The sequence below is a fragment of the Vigna unguiculata genome, chromosome 7, assembly GCF_037176805.1.
Source record: "Vigna unguiculata cultivar grain cowpea cultivar isolate G323 ecotype 2 chromosome 7, ASM3717680v1, whole genome shotgun sequence".
Classification (NCBI taxonomy): Eukaryota; Viridiplantae; Streptophyta; class Magnoliopsida; order Fabales; family Fabaceae; genus Vigna; species Vigna unguiculata.
In genome coordinates, this window is record NC_140798.1 from 31,560,615 (window position 1) to 31,587,373 (window position 26,759).

At 34.2% G+C, this 26,759-nt stretch overlaps 3 protein-coding genes across 7 annotated transcripts; 2 read left to right on the forward strand and 1 right to left on the reverse strand.

Annotated features, from left to right (window-relative positions):
* Positions 1-189: 189 nt before the first annotated feature.
* Positions 190-17,175, forward strand: AGY1 (Albino or Glassy Yellow 1). Its single transcript, XM_085675419.1, has 20 exons — positions 190-786; positions 903-975; positions 1,318-1,524; positions 2,068-2,170; positions 2,275-2,455; positions 4,128-4,346; positions 5,073-5,186; positions 5,287-5,400; positions 5,693-5,860; positions 6,548-6,723; positions 7,307-7,373; positions 8,465-8,611; positions 8,768-8,863; positions 8,938-9,006; positions 9,191-9,292; positions 9,381-9,632; positions 9,710-9,777; positions 16,127-16,244; positions 16,501-16,740; positions 16,816-17,175. Exons 1-20 carry the CDS (start codon positions 406-408, stop codon positions 16,954-16,956), a joined length of 3,036 nt encoding a protein of 1,011 aa, XP_085531545.1. The 5' UTR covers positions 190-405; the 3' UTR covers positions 16,957-17,175.
* A 36-nt stretch (positions 17,176-17,211) lies between these two features.
* LOC114189628 (Ribosomal protein L7Ae/L30e/S12e/Gadd45 family protein) lies at positions 17,212-19,283 on the reverse strand. Its single transcript, XM_028078250.2, has 6 exons — positions 18,976-19,283; positions 18,703-18,750; positions 18,446-18,506; positions 18,213-18,347; positions 17,651-17,818; positions 17,212-17,408 (listed from the first exon to the last, which is right to left on the reverse strand). Exons 1-6 carry the CDS (start codon positions 19,053-19,055, stop codon positions 17,325-17,327), a joined length of 576 nt encoding a protein of 191 aa, XP_027934051.1. The 5' UTR covers positions 19,056-19,283; the 3' UTR covers positions 17,212-17,324.
* Positions 19,284-22,993: 3,710 nt separating this feature from the next.
* LOC114189534 (putative polygalacturonase) lies at positions 22,994-26,696 on the forward strand. 5 transcript variants are annotated; one of them, XM_085676255.1, is made up of 7 exons: positions 23,168-23,885; positions 24,054-24,099; positions 24,377-24,694; positions 25,011-25,131; positions 25,283-25,457; positions 25,602-25,672; positions 25,813-26,696. In XM_085676255.1, the coding sequence occupies exons 2-7, from the start codon at positions 24,073-24,075 to the stop codon at positions 26,496-26,498; spliced, it is 1,398 nt and encodes a 465-aa protein (XP_085532381.1). In that variant the 5' UTR covers positions 23,168-23,885; positions 24,054-24,072; the 3' UTR covers positions 26,499-26,696. The 5 variants fall into 5 exon arrangements, with proteins under 5 accessions (XP_085532383.1, XP_085532379.1, XP_085532380.1 ...); XM_085676257.1 differs by lacking the exons at positions 23,168-23,885; positions 24,054-24,099 and adding an exon at positions 22,994-23,105; XM_085676253.1 differs by lacking the exon at positions 24,054-24,099 and having other exon boundaries at positions 23,166-23,885; positions 24,296-24,694.
* The last annotated feature ends 63 nt before the right edge of the window (positions 26,697-26,759 follow it).

Consider the following 26,759-nt stretch of genomic DNA (forward strand, 5'->3'; position numbering starts at 1 on the left):
AATTTTCCTTTTTTGATATGCATGAAAGTAATTTTTTCCATGTAAGAAAAAAAAAAAGAAAAAACCCTTCTAACCGAACACTATTTTCTTTTTCTTTTATTGAAGTTTATTTAAAAGCGTGGGATTCTCCCCTGAATACTGTTACTAAAAAACCCCGTGGACTTGCCTACACAAAATAGATTCCCCTTATCTTATCTCTCGTCCTGTCCACGTTGTCAATGTTCTTCTAACCATCACAAACAACATTTCACAGGCAGAAAGAAACCCAGCTTCTTTGTTTGGAGCTTTTCTAGTTACCAAACTCGCGCCATGGCCATGAAACCCATCTTCCCTATCCAATCCAATCCAAAATCCTCACTATAAACCATTTCTGCTAAATTTTTCTGCAATTTCTCAATCCCAACCATGGCCTCGTCGTCGCTCTGTTCTTCCTTCACCTCCAAAACGTGGAACCCGCACGCACTTTGTCACCACAAAACCCTAACCCCATGGGCTTCAGCTTTTCTTCGCGGAGACCTCCAGCTCCATCCGCCTTCGATTTCCGGCGCACGCCGGAGCAGGAGGCGCCGTTCGGGTGTGGTGGCGTCCCTCGGAGGATTGCTCGGCGGCATATTCAAAGGCACTGACACGGGAGAATCCACGAGACAGCAGTACGCGGCAACCGTTAACATTATCAACGGATTGGAACCAGAGATTTCCGCATTGTCGGATTCGGAACTGAGGGAGAGGACTTTTGCGCTTCGAGAACGCGTGCAACAGGGCCAATCTTTGGATTCTATCTTGCCGGTGAGTTTGTAATTTTTCTTGTTTTAGTTTATAAGCGGTATTTGAAATCAAATGCAGTTGCTGTTGATCGTGACCAAGTAAGTGAAGTAAAGTGTGTGTGTGCGTGTGTATTGCAGGAGGCGTTTGCTGTGGTGAGAGAAGCTTCGAAGAGGGTTCTGGGCCTCCGTCCCTTCGATGTCCAACTTATAGGTAAGTCTTTAGTCGATGAATAGATGGTTAGGAATTGGACTGACATTTTATTGAAAATAACTTACATGTAGATAAGTGCTTTTCGTGTTGTTCTCGTGAAGCTTTAATTAAAATAACTGACCAGTAAAGTTTGTATTGAAGGTTAACATAGGTCCCCAAGGTAAAACTCCAATTCTGATTGGAGATCAGTAACAAAAACACTGGTGGAATTGTATCTAAGTTTTGTACTTATTCTATTACCTTATACACATTGTTATGTACTCTAGCTCGTACTATTTAGTTTGTATGTAAATATATGCAGAAGAGAAAAAATCGTGAATATTGTTCGTTTGGGTCTTGTAGGAGGCATGGTTCTTCATAAGGGGGAAATAGCTGAAATGAGAACTGGAGAAGGGAAGACACTGGTTGCAGTTTTGCCTGCTTATTTAAATGCATTGAGTGGGAAGGGAGTTCATGTTGTGACTGTCAATGATTATCTGGCTCGGCGGGATTGTGAGTGGGTTGGTCAGGTTCCACGCTTTCTTGGATTGAAGGTTGGCCTCATTCAGCGTATGTCTCGTATTTCATTTCTTCCCTCTCCTCTTTATGTCTGTATTCTCTCTATCTACATCTATATTCATCCATCGTTAGTCAGTTGGGGTTGGTTGTCGGCCTACCTTGGTAAACTTCTTCGTATGCACTTTTGGAGAAAGAAAATAAGAAGAAAAAAAATTAATTTCTTCATAACCTAAAATTAGTTTATGGACAACTTAAAAATTTGACTTTAGAGAAATAAAGATGAGAGCGATTATTTATGCATAAATTAATTTTAACTTATGAAGAAATTAATTTCTTCTTCTAGAAGTTCTCATGGAGACTTTTATGCAAAAGGCGTCGTGTTTCAAACTTTTGTTTTGCTTTGTGTTCCTCCACTCTGTTTTCATTTCTGAATAAATGTCGATTCATTCCTGACTTAATTTGTTCTTGGTTTTTGTTTAGGATTTATATATTTCTTTTCTTTTACTCTTTTTATCAACTGAGCTTCTTTAATATGCAAACCATTTTAAATCTATTTATTTGTTGCAGTCTAACACATGATTCATATGTTGGCAGAGAATATGACAAGTCAGCAAAGAAAGGAAAATTACTCATGTGATATAACATATGTCACTAATAGTGAGCTTGGTTTTGATTACTTGAGAGACAATCTTGCCACGGAAAGTAATTTTTCCTTTATATATTTCGTGCAATATGCTTTTTAAATTTTGATTTCCACCCTTTGAATAACGTGCTGAACTCTTCTGAACTGTGGAATGTACAGAGTGTCGAAGATCTTGTCATAAGGGGTTTCAATTACTGTATCATTGATGAGGTTGATTCAATTCTTATTGATGAAGCTAGAACACCACTTATTATATCAGGACCCGCAGAGAAACCCAGTGATCGTTATTATAAGGCTGCAAAGATTGCAGAAGCATTTGAGCGAGACATACATTACACTGTAAGTCTGCTATATTATGTTTACATTTTGAAATTTGATGTATTATGTTTATCAGAGTAATACTCTATGTTTCTCTATTGATACCTTCTCTAATCACTGTAAGCAAGTGTGGTACTTTATGTTTTTAAAATTCTCGACATGTATAGGAAATTTGTCAGATTTAATTTTATCTCGCAGCATCTGCAGTTGGGCTTATAAATTTTAAGTAGAATATGGCAACAAGTTATAAATTGGGACTGGATTGTCATTGGTTAATATTAATATTTTTATACCTTGATATGGACATTACAATATGGCAAGTGAAGTTCCCTCCTGACTATTAGTTTTTTGCCTTTTGGGAGGTATACTTACTTTGTGTGAGGAGATATTTGTTTGATTTATTCTTAATGAGATCTCGATTGCAGCTATGATTTCATTAGATATCTTAATCTTCCGACTAGAATCACTCTTTTTTTATCCAGTTTGTCAATCACCGTGAACCACAGTTAGATTCAGGCTCATTATACTCTATTCTCAATCCAGGAAAGAGCTCCCAGAGATTTTTGTATCTCTTGAAACATGTAGGAGCAAATCAATCAACTTATTGATATTAAAATACTTACACGATTCTTCCTGTATGAATTATACTGGAGCCAAAAATGATACATTGGAAGAATCATTTAAGTCTTCTATTATCAATAGGTTGATTGTTCGCTTCTGCATAATCCAAAAGGAAAAAATATCTTTAAGAGTATGGACATTGTGTTCTAATTGTTCATAACATTATTAAAACAACCAAATGTAATTTTTTTTCCATTAATTAATATTTTTATCTTTCACATCAAACTGGACAACAATGCTTAGTGAAATTCATGTGTGATTATTAAATTTTTTCCTTTTTCATGGTATACTTGATGAGAGGAGATCTTCGTTTGTCTGGTTTGTGATGCACAGATAAGATGTTTGAATTGTTCATACTATTTTTAAACATGTATAAATTAGATAAAAGGAATATTTATCCATGCTTTTTTATGGACTTTATGGACCTTTCCTGTTTTTCAAACATCTGCCTATCTGGGTGGGGGAAATTTAAAGAAAATATGACCAGACTAGACCTAGGTGAATGAAAAAGAGGGAGAAGATAAGAAGATACCTTGTAAATATGAGAAAAAAAAAATCTATGCACTGAAATTATGAAAGAATTTTATTTTGTAATCTAATCATAAACTCTCGTGTAGGATAAGTTTATCAGCTTTTACGAATAGCTACCTTGAAAATCATCTACCGTGATTTTGAATTACTCTGATCATACATAGTCATTAAACTCTAAATATTATATATAGCAGAATGCTTATGTGAATCTAACAGAAGCAATAACTTTGATATGCAAGTTAGTTTCTATTTCATGGTCTGCATGGTAATGTGAATTAAATTTTATCATTTACATTGTCTCAATATTTTATGTACGAAAACATCGAGTATTTTGTTGAAAATGGGAAACAAAGTTTGCTAAAATAAACATGAGTTTTGTGGAGCTTTTTGATTTTTTTTCGTATTGTGAATGTTTGAGGTTCCTAAATTTTCATCTTAACCTTAACTTGTTCTTATATCCGATGACAGGAGATATGCTTAATTTATTATAATAAAATTGCATCTTTTAATTTTATTATTATTACTGAAATTGTCATTGCAGGTGGATGAAAAACAAAAAACAGTTCTACTTTCTGAGCAGGGTTATGAAGATGCTGAAGAAATTTTGGCTGTCAAAGATTTATATGATCCACGAGAGCAGTGGGCTTCATACATCCTAAATGCAATAAAAGCAAAAGAACTATTTCTTCGGGATGTAAACTACATAGTTCGTGGAAAAGAGGTCTTTATTGTTGATGAGTTTACTGGTCGAGTCATGCAGGTATTTAGAGTTTCTATTTGACTTCATGGCAATAAACAATTTAGTGAGCAAAGGCAGAGAGAATAGTAGTGCCAGCAATAGCAGTTTCTTGATCTACATTTGATATAATTATTATTATAATAGTAATCATAATCTCTGCACTTTACACATACTGATTTTTATTGTATGTAGTTTGATTAAGATAATGGAAAAACTCTGCTTTATATATTATGGCTTAGAAAAGTGTTTAATCCGAACTCAATGCATTGGGTTGTCTTTTACTGGAGAACTTGTGATTGTTACTCAGCAATAAAAGCAGTACTATTTAATTATTGATACTAAAAAAATAGTTGCAATTAATTTTCACTAAGTTTCTGCAAGAAAATCAGATAGTCTACACCTGGACAATACTTGACCTCCCTAATTGAATTGCAAATTAATAGTGATTCCACCTTAAGATACATTTTAGGTTCTGCCCTTATTTTTAAACAAGCTGCAGTGATCAGGTATATACAAGGATATTTTTTTGCTCTTGATTACAATGCCAAACCTTGGTATTTACGTTACTATCTAATTATTATAGAGTACCTGTCTAGCCAATAGCATAATCTTGCATATTACTGGCACTCATTACCACTTCTATCTTGACAAAACAAATAACTAAACTTATATGAAGAAAGAATATGTCACGTGTTCCAATTTCTGAGAAGTTGATTTGGCACATAAGTAATTTTTATTTACTTGTAGGGGAGAAGGTGGAGTGATGGCCTTCATCAAGCAGTTGAGGCAAAAGAAGGGCTACCAATTCAAAATGAAACTGTCACGCTGGCTTCCATCAGTTACCAGAATTTCTTTCTTCAGGTTGGAAATGTTATGTTTGAGCTGGTTAAGTGAATCATCATTTCAGAATTTCGTTTGCCTTTGAAATTTCCTTGATGCTCTCAACTATGTACCTCTACAGTTTCCCAAACTTTGTGGTATGACTGGCACTGCAGCAACAGAAAGCACAGAATTTGAGAGTATTTACAAGCTTAAAGTTACAATTGTGCCAACAAACAAGCCTATGATAAGAAAGGTTTCTTCTTGCTTGTAATTATTGTGCAACACTTTAATATTGTTTTGCCAAATGGGATCTGTATTCCAATTCCTGAACAGGAGGAATGATAATATATTTATTACATATAAATATGTGCAATGTATGTGAAAATTATTATAGTTTCGAGATAGTGTGGGTGGATTACTTCCATTTAAAGTTAAGTTCAGAAGCCTTAATGTTCATCTTAGTAGATTTATTTTATACATAATAAAACAGCTTTTATAAACTGCTTGTTGTTTGTTCAGTTCCTAATCTTTAATTTCTTTCTCAGGATGAATCTGATGTAGTTTTTAGGGCAACTTCAGGGAAATGGCGTGCAGTTGTAGTGGAAATCTCTAGGATGCACAAAACTGGTCGCCCGGTGCTTGTTGGCACGACTAGTGTTGAGCAGAGTGATTCTTTGTCAGAGCTATTGAAAGAAGCTGAAATTCCGCATGAGGTAAGATCTCTCCTATTTTGTTATATTATAACTTACAAAAGTATATTGAGGAATCATTTACAACGTATGCACCTTTTTTCTTTACAAAGGATCAATAAAAAAGATGAATCATATTTTTCAAGAAAGGCTTTTTCACTTCCTTAAAACAACTTGATAAGTTATACATTTTTTTTTTCTTTCTATGATAATGATTAATACATCACAAGAAACAACATTTTAGCATTCATTTTTTTAGATATTTATATTATATTTTAAGGTGACTTTTTGAATATTTAAAAAAGTTATTTTATTTTTTTTAATAGTAGTGTCCGAAGAATCCGCCCATTTGGAGGTGTTGGCTCAAGTGTTTGAGCTGACAATATTTTTCTTTTCATCAGAAATCGAGTGAGGGTTGTTCAACATGTGTCATACAGAAGTTGGTCTAAGAAAACATTTCTCACATAGACACTACACCAGCTCAAGCAAGAGAGGAGTATTTATGCTTCATAGACATTGTGTTATTAGAATACTTTGTTAATGATACCTGTTTCAAATTATTTTTGTTCCTTAAAAGGTAGCCTATTCATAGCCTAGGATAAGTGTTGATAACACTGGCCATCTACTCATCCATTTAACAAAATGAGATGCAATGCAACCACTTTTTTCTTATTAATATTTTTGGGTTTATAATGAGTTATGCGTTTCTAGGTTCTTAATGCGAAACCAGAAAATGTTGAGAGGGAAGCAGAAATTGTAGCACAGAGTGGTCGTCTTGGGGCAGTGACAATTGCAACCAATATGGCTGGTCGTGGGACAGATATAATCCTTGGTGGTAATGCTGAATTTATGGCACGGTTGAAACTTCGTGAGATATTGATGTCTAGGTATTCTTTTATTATGGAGAATGTGTTCTTCCATTTACTTGTTGCCTTCTGATTGAGTATTATTTAAAATGGTATTTGGAAGAAAAGGGGATAGCATAGGCTTAGTGGGGGAGGTGAGGATACTTAAAGGGAGATGCTGTCTGGGGTGGGCTTTTAGTGAGTGAGATGGTCTATGCAAAGTTATAAACAAAAGTGCTTGAATGGAAGTGTGTTTACCCGTTTATAAGGTAAAGAAAAGAAAAGAAAAACTTGTCTGAAGTGAAAGGAGTGAGGTGGTTGTATGACGTAGTTTGGAGTTTTCAAGCACCTCCTACTGTGTGTGAGTAATGCCTCTTTATTTAAAGGCATACCTACTGTAACATGTATATTTGTTGATTGCACAACCTCACTGTTTTCTGGGATTTATTTGTCACTGACACAACTTAATAGGAAAACATATTCTGATTACTCCGATCCTGTGGTTAAATTCGTATTCTTAGAGCCTGTTTTGTGTTAGATCTGAAAGTAAAACTATTTCTAAGTTATTGAAGTCATCTTACCAAAACAAACATAACATTTTTTTTCTGCGGTTAAATGATTCCAGAGTTGTTAAGCCATCCGAAGAAGGTTTTGTTTCAATAAAGAAACCTCCACCCTACAAGACATGGAAGGTATGGTGTTTTACTTTTAAAGTATTGATTATGTTACCACAATTATGGTGTTGTGCACCTGACATCCTCTTGTTTACTCTTTAGAAGGAGGATATTAGCACTTATTCTTAGACCAAAATGCCCTATTATATTTGGAAAGCAAAACTAGATAAGGGTATTTAAGACATTTTAAGAACCTTTGAAGCAATTGGGTAGAAGAAAAGATGAGTTTTATTTATTGAAAAACCAAACAGGAACCTGGAGAAAGATTTTTCTCCGATGGTTTCCCTTTTTCACAAGATTTGTAATTCTCTGATTGAGTCCCACCCACCTTTATTCCCTTTACCTATTGAACTGATCCCTGCTTACTAATTAACTGCTCTAATTGTCCTAATCAACTATCTGTAATTAATTTTCCTTCTGTTCTGTTTTAGATTCACAATTACTGTCTTACAATTTAAATTAATTAATAACTTTTTTTCTCATTCTTTATCTCTCTCTTCCGACTTTTTCATCATTTTCTATATTTAGGTGTACTAAGATTCAGAAAGATTCCAGTAGTGGAGAAAACATCAGTAGGTTCAGGTTGGCAATGTCAGTTCTCATGATTGTTCATTTTGTTGGATCGAGTCGATTCATAAAATTGTCACACTTAGAAGTTCTGGACAACAATCATTAGGCAGCCTTTAACCCAATGAGTATGTTTGCGTCCTTCAGTTTACGATAGTATGCAATATGCTAAGAAAAGAATGGCATGCTTGAACCAGGCTTTTGCGAGATCATCTTTGACTGTGAAAGAGGTACGGTTATGGTTAAAAATGAAGGAGGAAAGAACATGGGTTGGTGTTATAAATAGAATTAATTTGTGAAAGATGAGAATATCTGGATGATGGTGGATAGGGAATTCTGGATGTCTGTAAAAAAAGAAAGTTGAATTCCAAATCTTTTTGTTTTTCAAATATATTATATTTCAAAAAGGTACCCCATAAATATATGTTGCTTTAGATGTTGTGTACTTTAATTTACTTTAAAAAGTGTTGCATGTTTATATGTTTGCCTCTTCGTACTTTCCGCAGTAATTGTTTTGAAACTCTGCATATATCATTATTCAGGTGAATGAGAAGTTATTCCCATGCCAACTATCAGATAAAAATGTGAACTTGACCGAAAAGGCTGTGCAATTAGCTGTCGAAACATGGGGCAAGAGATCATTAACTGAGCTTGAAGCAGAGGAGCGCCTATCCTATGCATGCGAAAAGGTGACAATCTGAGAATGTTGTAGCAACTTATGATTAATTTGAATGTTGTAGCAACTACTTTTACTTCCTTGAGACGAGTAAATTTTTCTTTGATATATCACTTTTTATGAATTTTAATTTGATATAATCAAATTGTCATTATATATTTTTACGTAGGGCCCTGCTCAAGATGAAGTCATTGCTAAGCTGAGAAATGCATTTCTGGAAATTGGAAAAGAATACAAAGTCTTCACTGTGGAAGAGAGGAAGAAGGTTTATTTTTCTTAACTAATACTGCTCCTCATAGGTTGCTGTTGATTAATTATTAATGATCAATATGGCTGCAGGTTGTGGAAGCTGGTGGACTCCATGTGGTGGGCACAGAGCGTCATGAATCACGACGAATTGATAATCAGGTTTTCTTTTTCTTACCTCCTTTTCCTTGTTGGGTTGAAAGGAGGGAAGCAGGGATGGAATTGGTTTAGGACTTGGGCATCTGGATATCTCTTACCTGCTTCTTTCATTCTTGTGGCTATACTAGCTAGTCCTACCCTGTCAAATAAGTATTTGAACTTGAAATGTTGATTTTTATGCATAAAGTTGCGTGGTCGAAGTGGCAGACAAGGAGATCCAGGTAGCTCGCGCTTTTTCTTAAGCCTTGAAGATAACATATTTCGCATTTTTGGTGGAGATCGAATTCAGGTAAATGCATCTGTTGTGCTTGCTGCAACACTTGGAAATGTTTTGCCCAAAACTTGGTTAGGTTAAGATTGTAATGTGTACTGTGTAGGGCTTAATGCGAGCTTTCAGAGTTGAAGACCTGCCTATTGAGTCCAAGATGCTGACCAAAGCATTGGATGAAGCCCAAAGGAAAGTGGAGAACTATTTCTTTGACATTCGGAAGCAGTTGTTTGAGTATGATGAAGTACTTAACAGCCAAAGAGACCGAGTTTATACTGAGAGAAGGCGAGCCCTTGAATCAGATAATCTTCAGTCTCTTCTTATTGAATATGCTGAACTGACAATGGATGACATTTTAGTGGTAAGCCTGCTAAAATTATGCTTCTCTTTATACCTTGCTGCATTGTCTAACTTTATAATGCAATTATGATGGATTAGGCAAACATTGGTTCTGATGCTCCAAAGGACAGCTGGGATCTTGAAAAACTAATTGCAAAAATTCAGCAGTAAGTGAAGTCTTTTGCCATTATGCTTGATTTAGTTATATGCACAACCTATTTTTTTTTACTCATTGTTACTCATTCATATAAAATTATCTGAAATGGTTATAAATAAGAGGTAGTACTGCTGAGTGCTTTCTGCTCAAACAGTTCACCAAATCTCTAAGCCTATTTTTTTCGTTCTCCATGACGTCTGATTGCATTGGAGAAGTTGGAATTGCTCCTGAATTGGCAAAAACTAGGTGTTTTCATTGAATTGGCTAAGTAGGAGCTGTTGTGCTCACATTGGTACACACCACCTCATTATGATAACTTCCTGATTACATGGTGCTACAACCCCGCAAGAGAACAAACGACTCAACTGTTTTGACATTATTGAATACTTTGGTGAAAATATGTTTTCTAGAGTTATAAATACTGGATTATGTATGGAATCAAAATATCTTCTAATTTATTTATATTATTTATTAATGTAATAAACTTATTAAAAATTATAAGTGCTTTCTTTTATTATTTTATTCAATTTTTTTCTTCATAAAATCCGATTAGACCATTGATTTAAGAAGTTGAATGGGTCTAACTGTTACCCCACAACTGTTCTACTTCACTAATGTTTTAATTGCATTTTTTATTGGTCTTAAATGGTAAAGCATTTAATTTTTTTCCTTAACTAGGATTTTCTCGAGCAATCTTAATATCATCCTTCACATTATCCTGGTCCACTCAGGAACGAAGTGACTGTTTTTTTTAAATGTCTGATTTCTACTTGTAATTACAAGGATGTTACCTTGTTTTCATTTAGTTTAGTTTTCAAAGAGTTGTTCAAAGATACAATGAAAAACTATTATTTTTATGATTTCTCATATAAACTTGTAAAAACAAGAAACAAAATAAAATAAAATGTCGTTTATAAATAAAAATAAAATAGAAAATATTTTCTAAAACCAAAATGTTCCTAGCTTTTCTAAATGTCAGCCTAAAGTCCAAACTGAGAAGTCAAAATAAGAAGCACTCTTGGATATATGTATAGATTCCTAATTAAATTTAATAGACATGCTTTTTCAGTGCCAAAGTTATTGCATTGTTAATCAATCAAATGTTACCTTTGATATAACTTGTTAATTTATTATAGAAGTCAACAAATTTATAGAGTAAATATTATGTTGTCTTCCTTTATTTAGGTACTTGATAAGAGTTTAGTTTCTGTCTATGTGTTTAATAAATTTAAAATTATGACAATCATTAATATTAAAATTGTATTATAAAAATTGTTGGAACTGTCTAACACTACAGGTCACGCACACACAATATGCAGAGAAAACAGGATAGATATTTTTCTCATTAACTGCAACAGCAATACACAAATTATATAAACTGTCAGGATGACAGTTATTACAATCACACACGAAATATGATAGTTATTGCAACTATAAAAGAAACAAACAACTCTTTGATTAATTTCAACACTTCCTCTTAATCAAAGAGTCCAAACACCTTACACCCAAGAACTCTCTCAATCTTTCAAATCTCGGTTGTTTGAAAGATTTTGTGAAAATATCAGCAACCTGTTCTTCAGTACCACAATGCACCAGTTCAATTCTACCCTTGCTGACTTGATCTCTCAAAAAGTGAAATTTGGTCTCAATATGTTTACTTCTGCCATGGAAAACTGGATTCTTGGAAAGACATATTGCAGATTTGTTATCTACAAACAACTGCACAGGTCTTGCATACTTCACCTTAAGTTCATCCAGTAAATTTTCCAACCATAAGCACTGACTAGCAGCCTCTGCAGCTGCTATATATTCAGCCTCACAGGATGACAAAGCCACCACGTTTTGCTTCCTAGAACACCAAGAGATTGGTGCATTTGCATATCTGAACAAATAACCACAGGTGCTCTTTCTCTCAACCTTATCTCCACACCAATCAGAGTCAGAGAAAGCTTCCAGATTAACTAAAGTGCTCTTATCCCCTTTAGGAAACAGTAGACCATATCCCATTGTACCCTTTAAATACCTTATTATATGTTTAGCTACAGCCATATGTGGCACTCTCGGATTGTGCATGAATCTGCTAACAAGACCAACTCCATAATTGATATCCGGTCTACTGTTGCATAGGAATCGAAGAGATCCCACAATTTGCTTGAATAGAGTTACATCTACTGGTTTTGCATCTCGTTCCTCAGTCAGCTTCAAGCCTGCCATGACTGGTGTGCATGCAGGGTTACAATCCTCCATTCCAAACCTTTTTAGAATCTCACAAGTGTATCTCTTCTGGTGCAAAAATATCCCTTCACGACAGTGTACAAATTCAAGACCCAAAAAATAATTCAAAGTGCCTAGGTCTGTCATTTCAAACTGTGATTTCATGTCTCTCTTGAAATTTTCAATGTCTGCCACCAAATTCCCAGTAACAACCAAATCATCTACATAGAGGCAAACCAGTAAAAGATTTTGTAGTTGCGTTACCTTCACATAGACTCCAAATTCCACTGTGCACTTGGTAAAACCTTCCTTGAATAGAAAAGAATCAATTAGTTTGTTCCAAGCTCTAGGGGCTTGCTTAAGACCGTATAATGCTTTCCTTAGCCTGTAAACTTGTGATTCATGACCCTTTACTTCAAATCCAGGTGGCTGCTTGATGTAGACTTCCTCCTCCAAAGGGCCATTGAGAAAGGCTGATTTCACGTCAAGTTGACATACTTTCCAATTGTTAAGGCTAGCCATAGCAATCACTAAGCGTACAGTCTCCATTCTAGCTACTGGTGCGTACACATCAGTGTAGTCAATACCATGCCTTTGAAGGAACTCCTTTGCAACAAGTCTAGCCTTGTGTTTGGTTATAGATCCATCTGGCTTAAATTTAACTTTAAATACCCATTTAACATCAATAGGATGTTTGTTGAGAGGTAAGTTTGAAAGTTCCCAGGTTTTGTTTCTCTCGATAGCTTCAATTTCTTCAAGCATCGCACTCCTCCATTCTTTGATGTTAATAGCCTTCTTCCAATCCAATGGTTCAGCACCTGCCATAAAAGCAAAATGGGCCATTTCTCCATTATCTGCTATCTCAGAATCATTGTAGACTTCATAATCAGAAAGTCTAGATGAAGGAAATCGTGTTCGATGGGATCTTCTAGTGTCATCAGCTACAATATCACCACTAATAAAATCACCAGCAATATTAGGTTCTAAAGTCGCCACCTTGTCTTCCAGAACACAAGGAATGTGTAGGACTACAGCTGCTGCCTCGTCCACAACTACGTCCTTGCTTATCACTACATGTTGTTTCCTTGGGTTATATAACTTGTAGGCTCCTGTTGGGTGATAGCCAATCAAGATAAGAGACTCACTCTTGTCATCTAATTTCTTCCTCCTTTCATCCGAAATGTGCCTGTAACAGATTGACCCAAAGACCTTCAAGTGCTGGACAGATGGCTTGATTCCAGACCATGCTCCCTCTGGTGTCATAGTTTCCATTTTCTTCGTGGGACACCTGTTCAAGAGATAGGCAGCAGTGCTTACTGCCTCGCCCCAGTAGCAGTGTGGTAGTTTTTTTGCTTTTAGCATGCATCTAGTCATGTATAGTAGGGTCCTATTTCTTCTCTCTACTAGACCATTATGTTGTGGTGTGTAGGGTGTAGTTGTCTCATGTCCTATTCCCTTTTCTGTACAGAAGTCACAAAAATCCTTGGAGTTGTATTCACCTCCACCATCTGTCGTAAGGATCTTTATTTTCTTTTCTGCCTGTCTTTCAACCAGTGAACAAAATTTTACAAAAATTTGGAACACTTCACATTTTTCTCTTATCACATATAACCAAATCTTCCTTGTGAATTCATCAACAAAGGTGACAAAATATCTGCTACCACTGAACGAAGGTGTATCCAAGGGCCCACATACATCAGAATAAACCACTTCAAGTGGTTGTCGTGATCGGTGTTGAGCAACAATTTTAAAATTCTTTCTTGGTTGTTTACCTACTAAACATTTCTCACACGGTTTCGTGGGAGAATGTAATGATGGCATACCACACACCATCTGACTGTTGCTTAACTTGTTCAGACTTTTGAAATTAAGGTGGCCAAACCTATAATGCCACAACCAACTCTCCTCCTCAACATTAGTGGCAGCCAAACATTGAATTGCTGTAGCATTTAGGTGCACTTTAAACGTTCTATTTCTGGACAATGGTGCCTTGATCACCGGTCTCTGCTTAGAATCATAAATTTCTATATGATTTTGCTGCATGTTCATCACATACCCCTTTTCCAGCAATTGTCCTAAACTAAGAAGATTATTCTTCATGTTTGGGACATATAACACGTCACTCATATACGCTGTTTTCCCATCATTTCGAGCAATCACAACCTTGCCAATCCCTTCAGCAATTATAGTGTTGTTGTCTGCAAACCGAACACTATTTTTCACATGTGGATTAAGATCAATTAACCAATCACGATTCCCAGTCATATGATTGGAGCATCCTGTATCAAGATACCAGGATGTGCAATCTTCATCATTGTCTGTGGTTGCCATTAGCAAGACTGGATCTGAATCAGACCATTCTTCCTCTTGCACCAAATTCGCCTCTTCAATCTTCTTCCCTTTCTTGTTATCATTATCTTGCCAACACTCAGAAGAATAGTGGCCCCATTTCTCACAATTGTAGCACTGGATTCTCCTCTTGTCTACAATCTTCTTGTTATCTCTTCCTCTTCCTCTATATTGAGTGCCTCCTCTCCTGTCACTGCCAGTGTGAGAGGAACGGGAATTAGAATCATGATTTTTGTCTCCACTTTTGCCTCTTCTCGATCTCCATCTACCTCTTCGAGTCCAACCACCACGACCTCTGGTATTCTGGCCAATTTTGGCTTGTAACGCCTGTTCAACTGCTTTCTCATTATTTTTCCTGTCAACAACTCTGTGTTCGTGTGCTTCCAATGAGTTTTGTAATTCTTCAATCGACATTGCCTCTAGATCCTTAGATTCTTCTATGGCCACAATAATGTGATCAAACCTTGGGGTTAGAGTTCGGAGAACCTTCTCTATGATTTGAATGTCTGTTACATTGTCATCGCAAACATGCATAGAATTCACAATGGTTTGGATCTTGTTGAAATATTCTGCAATTGAGTCTTGATCAGTCATAGAAAGGAGTTCAAACTGTCTTCGCAACAATTGCAAACGCACCTTCTTAGTTTTCCCTGCGTTGCCATATGCTTGTTTCAACACATCCCAAATCTGCTTTGTTGTGGTGGCCTTGGAGATCTTCTGGAAAATGTTCATGGAAACGCATTGATGTAAGAGAACTCTCGCTTTGCAGTCCAACTTCTTGTTCATTCTGTATGCGTATGTCTGATCGTCCGTTGCATTTTTAGGGAGTTCTTGAAAGCCCTCTTTTACAATCTCCTCAACTTCTTGAAAGCCAAAAATGGCTTCCATTTTCACACACCAATCTTCATATCCCTGCCCATCAAACACAGGTAAGTTCCTTGTATGATACCTGTAGTGGTCATGGCTGCACACTCTCACAATTATGCGCCCTTCTCTTCTTTTCACAACAAGGTTCGTAATAACCGTGCTCTGAATACCACTTTGTTGGAACTGTCTAACACTACAGGTCACGCACACACACAATATGCAGAGAAAATAGGATAGATATTTTTCTCATTAACTGCAACAACAATGCACAAATTATATAAACTGTCAGGATGACAGTTATTACAATCACACACGAAATATGATAGTTATTGCAACTATAAAAGAAACAAACAACTCTTTGATTAATTTCAACAAAAATAAGGGTTAAATATGTTTTTTGTCTCTTAATTCTTAGTGAATTTTGGAATTAGTTTATTTCGAAACTTTGGACCAATTTAGCCTTTCATCTTTCGAAATATGTGGATTTAGTTTTTTTAATCAAATTTTGTTAGACTTATTTAATGTTTCATACGCATTTCAGGATCATATTTGAGTTGTTTATACTGTTTGACAGTTTTTGCTTTAATATTAAGTTAAATACTATTATGAAACACGCTTGAAATGTTAAATAAATTTAACAAAATTTAATTAAAATGATTAAATCCACGTGTTTCAAAAAATAAAGAACTAAATTGGTCCAAAGTTTCGAAATGGACTTATTCCAAAATTCACTGAAAGTTAGGAAAACAAAGACATATTTTTAACCCTAAAATTAAAAGGCTTATTATACATGATAACTTGTAATTGAGTGATAATATAAAATATTTTTACAGCATCGATGCATCTATTTGTGCATTTTTTATGATGCATGTTTTCGGCCAATCTGGGCATAACAATTAACCTGACAGAAGATATTTATGTTTCATCAGATATTGCTACTTGTTGAATGATTTAACCCCTGATTTGCTGAAGAATAAGTGTTCGGACTATGAAGAATTGCGGAATTATCTCCGTCTTCGTGGTCGTGAAGCCTATGAGCAGAAAAGGGTAAGTTTAACGATTATTGTTTAGGAATTAAATCAATCATTCTCTTTATGTTCCTCTAGTTAAGTAACATCGGAAAGGGAGGGGAACTAACATGTAATTAAACTTTTTACTCTTTTTAATTCAAAATTATAAGGACAGAAGATGAGAATAGAGATTTTGATAAAGCTTGATAGAGTTTGATAAAACTGAACCGTCTTGAATGGGTTCAGTGGCTGTCTAGAATTTTCCTTTTCAATTAGTTCAATGTTGGTTATAGGAAATGGTGGAGGAACAAGCAGCAGGGTTGATGAAAGAAGCAGAGCGGTTCCTAATCTTGAGCAATATTGATCGCTTGTGGAAAGAACATCTGCAAGCACTAAAATTTGTTCAGCAAGCCGTAGGGCTACGGGGATATGCGCAGCGCGATCCACTTATCGAGTATAAACTTGAAGGCTATAACCTTTTCTTGGATATGATGGCACAAATAAGAAGAAATGTCATATATTCCGTATATCAGGTTTGCTTTAATCCACCTTAAACGTTGTTATAGTTTTTATACCTGCTTCACTTTTTCTTCGAACTTTTTTGGCAGTTCCAACCTGTGTTGGTAAAGCAAGATCAAGATAAAACAGAGAATGGGAAATCAGGAAAACGTAAAGCACGCAGTCGGGTTAACCCAAATCCCGATCCAGTTGGCACCATCGAGCCTTCAGCATCAAGTACAGCGTCCTAAAACAATAGTATTTGTCAGGAGTTTTTGAACAAGAGGAATCAACTAAAGCTTCAGTTGGTTCTCCATGTTTGTAGCAATTTATAGTAGAGATTTTCATTTTGTCAAAATAAATTTACAGATGTATAGTAATCTTTCGTTGATTCCATTAACGTAATGTATTGTGAGATAAAATTATCATGCTCAAAAAAGAAAAAAATCAAAAATGCATTTTCAGTCCCATTCCCACGTAAGAAAAACAGAACGACACCTTTAGAATGCGAGACTAATACTATTATTGGTTATAAATCCAATATACAACATCTGTACCAAAATATTACATTTGTGAAAGGGTCTTGGAAATCCCCTTCACGCATAAAAAATATTCTTGCTCAATTTTGATCGTCCGGTGGAGGTTCAAATCTATCCCCTTGAACAACCTCCTCAATAATTTTATTTATGCTGCTGTCTTTAATCTGCATTCATTGAAACAGAGAATTGTCCAACTCAGTATCCAAAAATTAGGGGAATGTGACTTTGAAAACTTGAAAAAAGAAATCATGGTTGCTCTTCGAGAGAGTCTGTGTAGCAGTTTCGCCACAAAGTAAGAGATTAGCCTGCTTATTTTGTTATTCTTTTTAGAAGCTGTAAATAATATTTATTCTAAAAATAGCAGAAACAAACATGTTATAGGCTTAGTGTGATTCCAGGATCTCACCTTAATTCCGATAGCAATGGCAGTTTTTAGTTGAACAAGTTCACCTAATCTGAAGGAACCGTGTTTATTATCTCCAACAAAGATAAGGGGCACACTCCTTGATGAAGCCAAACTTTGTAAATGCTTCGTCAGCCATCGAGGGTTACAATCAGAAGCTACAAGCACAGCCTGCATAACGTACAAGGCAAATAATGTACTCTATAAGACTATATAACAAAGTCACGCATGAAAAAGCTATATACTGCTAATTACAACTTCGTTAATTATTAGTATTCAACTTGTTCATTTATTATGGCGAAAAACTAATTGAGTTTGAGCAATTTAATAAAAAATAACCAGGCTCTCAGCCAAAAACAACCATTAGAATTTGCACGAATCAGCATAAACAAATAATCTATTTTGTCGTAGTTGGCTGTTTGCAGCACACCATGTAAAGGTTAGAACACCATAAAAGTGCATGTTGAAGAATTTACTTGCAAGTGACGAACTAATAAGTAAAAATGAAGGTAGGTAGTAAATAGGCAATTAACTAAGGTCTGCATATTCTACACAGGAAATCAACCTGAAGCTTAACTGAAGGAGTTTTATTGTTGTTGCTTCTTAAAGGAACGAGCTGAGCAGAGCTTTCTAATTCAGTGCATGGTTTCATGCGCTCAAGGACACGAGTTACATCATTGACCCCGATAGAGAATTGTTGCTGGAAGAAACAGTAGAAAGTTTATATGATTCCTGATAAACATATCTTAAATGTCCAAAGTTTCATAAACCAAACCAACCAAGTAGAAGAAGTTTAACCTTTAACCATATTTTCTCCGACAAGGAAGTTCCATCTGAATCTCTTGCAGTTCGGATCTCTCTGTTCAACAGAATAAGGTCAAATCAGGTGAAAAATTACACCATTATTGGAGGTAGTTGAGTAGTTCACTTTTTAAACTATTAAAATTCTCGCAGGCCACTGCCTCAGCTTCAGTCAACAATGGCCTTGTGGATCAAATCACCTTTGAAGAATGATAAATAAAACAAAGCAACACATGTGAAAAAGTATATCTTACCTACGGATTGAATGGAGCAGATTGGTGAGACGTTCTCCTTCGTAATAACTGCAAATCAAATCAAACAATAGAAGTTTATAACAAAGATAAACAATAGCAATAACAACAGAACACTGAATAAAAGTCACAGATCATTAACAAGTTACAGGTTGAACCATATAAAACAGGAATTCATATATATATATATATATATATATATATATATATATATATATATATATATATATATATATATATATATATACTCACAAAAAAAAGGATAGTGGTGCATACTTATTTTCTAGAGAAGCAAAGCTCGAATTTGAGGTGTTCTCATCCTTCTTTGGAGTTTTGAAATTGCTCCTACTAGCCATAATTTAGGTTCAATATTCACCGAGTCAGTCTTAATCTTAAGCGACTCCGACCCAACAAACTAATTCTAAAAGCCTTTTCAATCAGTTTGAGCAGGAATATATTACATTCCACAAATTCTTCAACAGAAACCCATGTGCAGATAGAAAAAAAAATTGGTCACAGAATAAAAAATTTCAATTTCTGAACAGTATAAAGATTGCAGGAAAGAAAGTGCGTAAAACAAAATCGAACGCACGTTAATCGAAGAATGGAGCTTCAATTGATGCTTCCAATCACACTTCAGCTGTTAGAATTCAAAATCCAGAATCAAAGAGGCAAGGAGCCCTAATTTATATGATAGATTTGGGCTTAGAAGGATTTTGGCACCCATCATACTTGGGCTTGGACTGCGGGACACCGATGACCCAATTTATGGTCCCTGATGGAAAAGAAACGTTACAGCCCTTTAAATAATAAAAAAACACAAAGAGAATACAATTGTGGGGTGAAGGAAATAATTGCCTTATTTAAAAACTTATAATTATATTGTTTCATTTAAGCTTTGTTCCTCTAAATAATTTTTTCCTGCAGCCTTTTTTTTAAAAGCAATTTTTAAAATTAGTTTTGCAGGAATATCCATTTTTTTATTTAATTTTTTCCTCCAATTTGCCTTATTTAAAAACAACTTTGGTTTTATCTTCAATTTAAAAACTTGTAATTATATCGTTTCATTTAGCCCTTTTTTCCTCTAATTAATTTGTCTTATGATAACAGAATCAAGTTTTGTCAAAAGGATAAATCTACCTATAGATTTGTTTTAACGGATTGAGACAATTTGAGTTATATGGAGTGTGTAGATTAAGTCGCTTTTGTTTGTTTGTTTGTTTTTTTAAAATGTTTATTTAGTAAAATAAATAAATAAATTTATAACTTTTAACTTTTTTATTTTAAAATAAGTTGTTTTTAACATATTTTAATAAACAAACTATATTTATTTTTAAATAAATAATAATTTCAAAATTATTTGTTTAAAATACTTACTTAAGTTTAAATAAAGTATACATAAATGAATCGGATCAAACATATTTTATCAGGCGAACTTGTAATAACTGTTGTACCAACAAGTCTACTAAAAAAGTTATACAGTGAATACAATATATCATATTATAAATTTACTTTCTTTTTAACCTTTTTATTCTTTCTATAAGCTTGGTTTTTTTATTTTATATGATTTTAGTTTCATACTTTCAATAAGTTAGGATTTTGGTTCGTTCTTCAATTTTACAAACGTTTATTTCTTTTCCTATGTCAAACTAATTGAATTCTTGACGTAACATATTCATTTGAGATAGCGTAAATATAAAAATAAATTTCCAATACAAAACTAACAATTTCCAAAATGCGAAAGCTAAAATCACAGAGAAAAGAAAAAAACGAAAACTGTTGGCCAAAAATTAAAAGGAGAATCTAGATCGTAATTTATTAAAAGGAAATAGTCTAATGTTAATATCATATTATTGAGTATAACAGGATGAAAATCTAAAGTTGCAAGGTTAACTATGTTTTATGGTTTATCCTTAGTGAAATTTAGAATTAGTTTCTTTTTAAATTTTTTGACCAATTTAGTCTTTTATTTTAAAAAATACGTAAATTTAGTTTTTTTAACCAAATTTTGTTAAATTCATTTAACGTTTTAAGCACATCTCACGATAATATTTGAATTATTTACACCATTTGACATATTTTCGCTTCAAATTAACTCAAATATTATCACAAAATACGTTTAAAATATTAAATAAATTTAACAAAATTTGATAAAAAAGACTAAATTTACATATTTATAAAAATAAATGATTAAATTAATATAAAATTTTAAAAAAAATTAATTCTAAAATTTACTTTCTGAAACCGAAAACGTATTTAATCACTAACTTAATTATAAAGTATGTGACGGTAAAAGAAAATAAATAAAAGAAGTAAATGCGTAACTACAGATATTTTCAAAAGACTGGCATGTGACAAATTCCACAACCCGACGCTCAGAGTTAATGCAGTTTAGAGTTGGTATTTGTTTTTCATGTGTTGAAGTCAATTAATTCTATAATTAATTCATGTAAGTTTCTTTATTGTGTCATGTTATTTTTAACAATTTTTTTAAAGCTTTTCACTTCCATGTAAAAATCTTATAAAATACACATTTCAATCATTTTTATTTAATAATCTATATATTTTTAAGATAGGAATTTATTTCTTATTTTTATAATTTAGTATTTTAAATTTTATATTATTCATCATAAACGAAATGCTTTACGAAATAGTTAACAAGTTGACTAAATTGATTTGAATTGAAATGAGATAAAGTTGAGTTATTAGTTAATTCTGATAAAAAAAAAAATCCCTTGTTGTGTTGAAGTGGAAACATGCAAAAGGATAAACATGTGGGACAAATAATTATAATTTAGTATTTTTGTTCTCTTGGTTTGTTCTTTATCTACTTACTCAAACAACACTTGCAAAAGCCGAGTTATTAATTCCTCTATGTTTATTATGTCCATTATCAATGGATTAAGGGCATGACACTAAAATTTACTAAACAAGAGGGAAAGAGAAAACATTCAACTAAATATCATAATAACATTAAAACATGAATCTTATAAAAGGAATTATAGAAGAATGAATTAAAATGGATTCAGGAAATGGTTTATAGCTTAGTTATAGTTTAAAAATGAAAAATATATTCAAATTTTAAAGAATATTATAAAACAGAGAAAATAAAATTAAAGATTTTCAACTTGAATTTTAAAATGAAAAATTAACGAGATTGTCGTAATCTTTATACTAGACTAAAGATTACAAAAGAAATTAAAAATAATGTGACACAATGACACTTGTAAAAATTAAATTAAATTTCATAAAACTTCTATCATGAATTACATTTTTCAAAAGTTTTATTTTTAAATATAACAAGATTATTTTTTATGAAAATACACAAATTCTGTTACAAGAAAAGCACATTTGTAATGCTGTAGCAGCATTTAATTTTTTATTATGTATATTATTTGATTTGGTTGTGTGTAACTGTGTACTAAAAATGGGTGGATTAGTTAGTGTTGACTTTGGAGAATGAATGAAGAAAAGTAGAAAACTGTGATAGCCAAGAGAAGAGGGTAAGATGGTCCTCAATTTTCATCATTCATTTCAGCCTTTGGACCATATTCATTTATTATGGCTTATTATTATCTTCTTGGAATGGGGATCACATAAATATATATATTCAAATAAGAAAACTAAAAAATTATAATAAATAAGTTATTTAAAATTTACATTTATTTTATGATATATGTTTAGGAAATCAAATTAATAACAACAAAATGAACTTTTTTTTTCGTTAATTTAAATGAGTTTATATGTAAAGTAAAAATGAAAACTTAGAAAATTATAGGAGATAACTTTTATAAAATAACTTATGTTTCACATATCGTATTTTTTTTTCTCCAAGTTTATGGAGAAACTCATTCATGCAGCAGTTTCTCCTTGGATTATCTCAATAACCACTTCTTCAATTATTTTAAGATATAACTCACTTTTCTATCGACCAAAAGGAGTTAGAAATTTCAGGCGTAAGAACTTAAATAGAACGTATTAATTATAAATAAAGTTACATATTAAAATTAATGTAATTTAGTTTGTTAAAAATATAATATTTTCACTTTTTTATAAAAAAAGAAAAGAAAAGAAAAATATAAACTAGTTAAAGTCAAGAAGGATAAATTGTGTAATATAGTTGTGGAAAATAACAAAATTCTCATCACACATATGTGTATATAACAAGTTATATAGAAAATTAAATATCCGATAAAATGAACTCCCAAAAATGTTAATTACAGGACATGAAAGAAAAACTAACATATCATGCATCAACGACCTTAAAGAATATTCTAACACTTTTTCTTTTTCGATTTTGAAAAGATGTTGAATGAAAACTGGTTTTGGTATTTTTGGCTAATCCACCCTATTCTCTCGTTCCTTTCTTGCTTCCACATCTATAGCTAATGTCTTCCCTGGTTCAGGTATCAATTACAATTTGCATTCTACAAATAAAAATAAAACAAAGAAAAAAAAAAAATAGGAGATGGAGTGAATCGGTTGAAAAGGTAGATAGATTAATCAAATATTACGTACGAACTGGAAATTGGTTTATGATCAAAATCGTAGGTTATCCCCGAGAAACACGCGAACGAGAAACCCATCGCAAGTGGTCATGCTTCATGCAATTGGAAACCTCTGACATTGTCTCAGTCTGCGTCATTGCTTCAGCAATGGAGTCATCGGTGAAATGCCCAAAACCAGAAACCGTGATCATCTGATTAGAGTAATTTCTTCAGAGCGATTCCTGTCTGTAAAATCATTGCTTGCTGTTGGTGGCTTTCTGGGTTGGTTAATTGGTTTCTTCCACAATGGTAGAGAGAGAAGGGAGAGAGAGAAGAAGAAGAAAGAGTTTGGAAGAAGATAGAGGGACACACTGAGAAGAGGGTCCTACTGCTTAATTTTTGAGGGGCATCAACAGTCCCTGTCAATGATTTTTACTTGGGTTGGGTGGTGTTGCTGAGTTACCTCTCTCACTCTCAGATGGCCCATCCAATCACCATCACTTTGACACTCCTTTCTTTCTCACCAATTTGATCAATCAACCAAAGCTTCTCTTCTTCTTTGCCCCTTTCACTCTCTCTCTCTCTGCTCCTTTTTCATCACTTGGAGGATTTCAAATTGGTCCTTGAGGGTGGCTCAAAACCTCTGCCTCTGGTCAAAAGGGTCAATTGGATCTCCCTCATATGAAGAGACTTTCAACTGTGAGTGAGTCTGTGTTTGCGTTTCGTTATTGCTTTTTATTAACCCTCACCTTTCCCCTTGAGAGGTTTCAATTCAACACAATGCTACTTTGGTTTCCACTGACAAGCTTAGTAGTAGTGGGTGCAGTAGTAAGATCTAAAACCAATTTTTATTTTTTTTTTACACAGATCAAGAACACCAGCATTCATGGGATTCTTTGTTGTTTACCTCACTGTAATTTGATCCGTGTTACTTGTTACTTTACTGGCACTTGAAAATATCTTTTTGTTTATTAACTGTTCGGCGAAATGTGGCTGATCTGAGTTGATTTTCAACTCATCATTTTGGGAATTCTTCAACCCGTCTCATATAGTTTTTTAATTTCATAATATCGGTACTTGCTAAGTTACATTTTGAACTGCTGTTGTAGCAGCTGAAGAAGCATGTGACTACCGCCCATGATTTCATAATGAGGATGCTTATATCTTATGGGAACATGTTTCTCTTGCAGTTGGTGGGTGTGTTTCTGGTTCTTGGATTGTTCAGTTGTAGCCCAAGGACAGTGTGGAGCAGCTCTTACTGCAATGGGGTGAACTTGAAGGAATTCCGGCCTCACAGTGTCAGTATTACAGAATTTGGGGCAGTTGGCGATGGAGTCACTCTCAATACAAAAGCATTTCAGAATGCCATCTTCTACCTAAATTCATTTGCAGACAAAGGTGGAGCCAAGCTTTTTGTCCCCCCCGGCAGGTGGTTAACTGGAAGCTTTGATCTCATCAGCCACCTAACACTGTGGTTGGACAACGATGCAGTAATTCTTGGATCAACGGTAATCTAATGTAAATAATATGGTGAATTCCAAGGAAAAGGAAGATTAGCATATCTGCCAAATGTGCTAGCTTTGCTGGCTTGTCTGCAATGTAATTATGAAATAACACACTGTCACTTTCACCCTAGACATAACATTCCTCTGCTGTGTTTCTTTCTTATGCATATCAATCAACTTGGAAGTGTTTTATTATAGTTATTAACATAGATACTTCCTGAGCTATATACATGTGTGTTAATATACAATCAAATTTTGTTACTATTTGATCTTTTGCTTCAGAAAACAATTTATGAATGCAATATCATGCTTGTTACAGAACTCCGAGGACTGGCCAGTAGTGGAGCCTCTACCATCATATGGACGTGGAAGGGAGTTGCCGGGTGGAAGGCATAGAAGCCTCATTTATGGGCGTAATTTGACTGATGTTGTCATAACAGGTTGATAATATTCAAAAAGGAATTATCTTCTATAACTATATTCAATGAATCATCATCTATCTCTTCCTTCCCGAGGTGTATGCACTTGTTATGGGTGTAAAAAAAATCCTTTTGTATTTTATTTATTGATGCCATTGGTATCCCAATGAAGGTAACAATGGAACTGTAGATGGTCAAGGGAGTATCTGGTGGAACAAGTTTCGGAACAAAACATTGGATTATACACGTCCCCACTTGGTCGAGTTGATGAATTCAACCGGGGTTCTCATTTCAAATGTAACTTTCTTGAACTCACCATTTTGGACTATTCACCCTGTATATTGCAGGTTTGTTCCCTAAAGAAGGATTATTTTACATTCCATACTTGTTCACTGAACGACATGAACTTAAATTAGCATTTTAAAGTTATGCAATAGTGAAGCTTTCATGATTAGGGGGAGATTTGAAACTGTTTTTTTCTGGATGAACAGCCATGTTACAATTCACAATGTCACAGTCATTTCTCCTCGTGGTTCACCAAATACAGATGGCATTAATCCAGGTGAGTTTTCTCCGTTAAAGTTACGTATATCGTATAACAGTGTTTTTGTATTTCTTGTCCGGGCTAACTTTCGTGCCCTCTAATTGAAACTTAAAAACATCCTCATCATATTCTCATATATACCTTTTAACTGTGTCCAGATTCTTCAGACAATGTATGCATTGAAGACTGTTATATAAGCACTGGTGATGATCTGGTTTCCATAAAAAGTGGATGGGACGGATATGGCATTTCATTTGGTCGACCCAGTAGAAATATTAACATCCGCAGGCTCATCGGGAAAACAACGAGTGCGGGGATTGCTATCGGAAGTGAGATGTCTGGAGGTGTATCAGAAGTTCATGTAGAAGATATTTACATTTTTGATTCGCATACTGCAATTAGAATAAAAACTTCTCCTGGCAGGGGGGGTTATGTTAGAAATGTCTATGTCTCTAACGTGATCTTGGCTAATGTAGATATTGCTATTAGGTTCACTGGTTTATATGGAGAACATCCTGATGACAATTATGACCCAGATGCTCTACCGGTAATAGAAAGAATTACTATCAAGGATGTAATTGGAAAAAAAGTGAAACGTGCCGGCCTTATACAGGGTATTAAAGGTGACACCTTTGTCAATATCTGCCTATCAAACATCACACTTAATGTCACCTCAAAATTGCCATGGAACTGCTCTTACGTTAAAGGATATTCTGCCCTGGTTTCACCGGAAGCCTGTGAGCCTCTCAATCAGCGAATATCTCCTGAGCATTGTTCCGACTGTTGCTATTTACCAAACCACATAACGAGTTTGGGAAATCAAAACTGGGGTGCTTGGGTTTAGAACATCAAGCTACCGAATTTCACTTATAGCTGGAATTTGATTGGTGAGTTTCTTCAACAGGGCAAATTTTACCACCTCACAGAAGTTGAATGGTGTTGCTGATCTGCAGAATGACACCGAGAGATGATTTTTCTTGTAACTTGTGTGCAGTAACAAATAATTGAGTGATTTATCAGAAATTGAATTTGAATGATTTCATGTCTTGCTTTCCTAGCTACTTATTCTTTTTTAAAGTAAAATGAAAATTTTGTATACATTTTG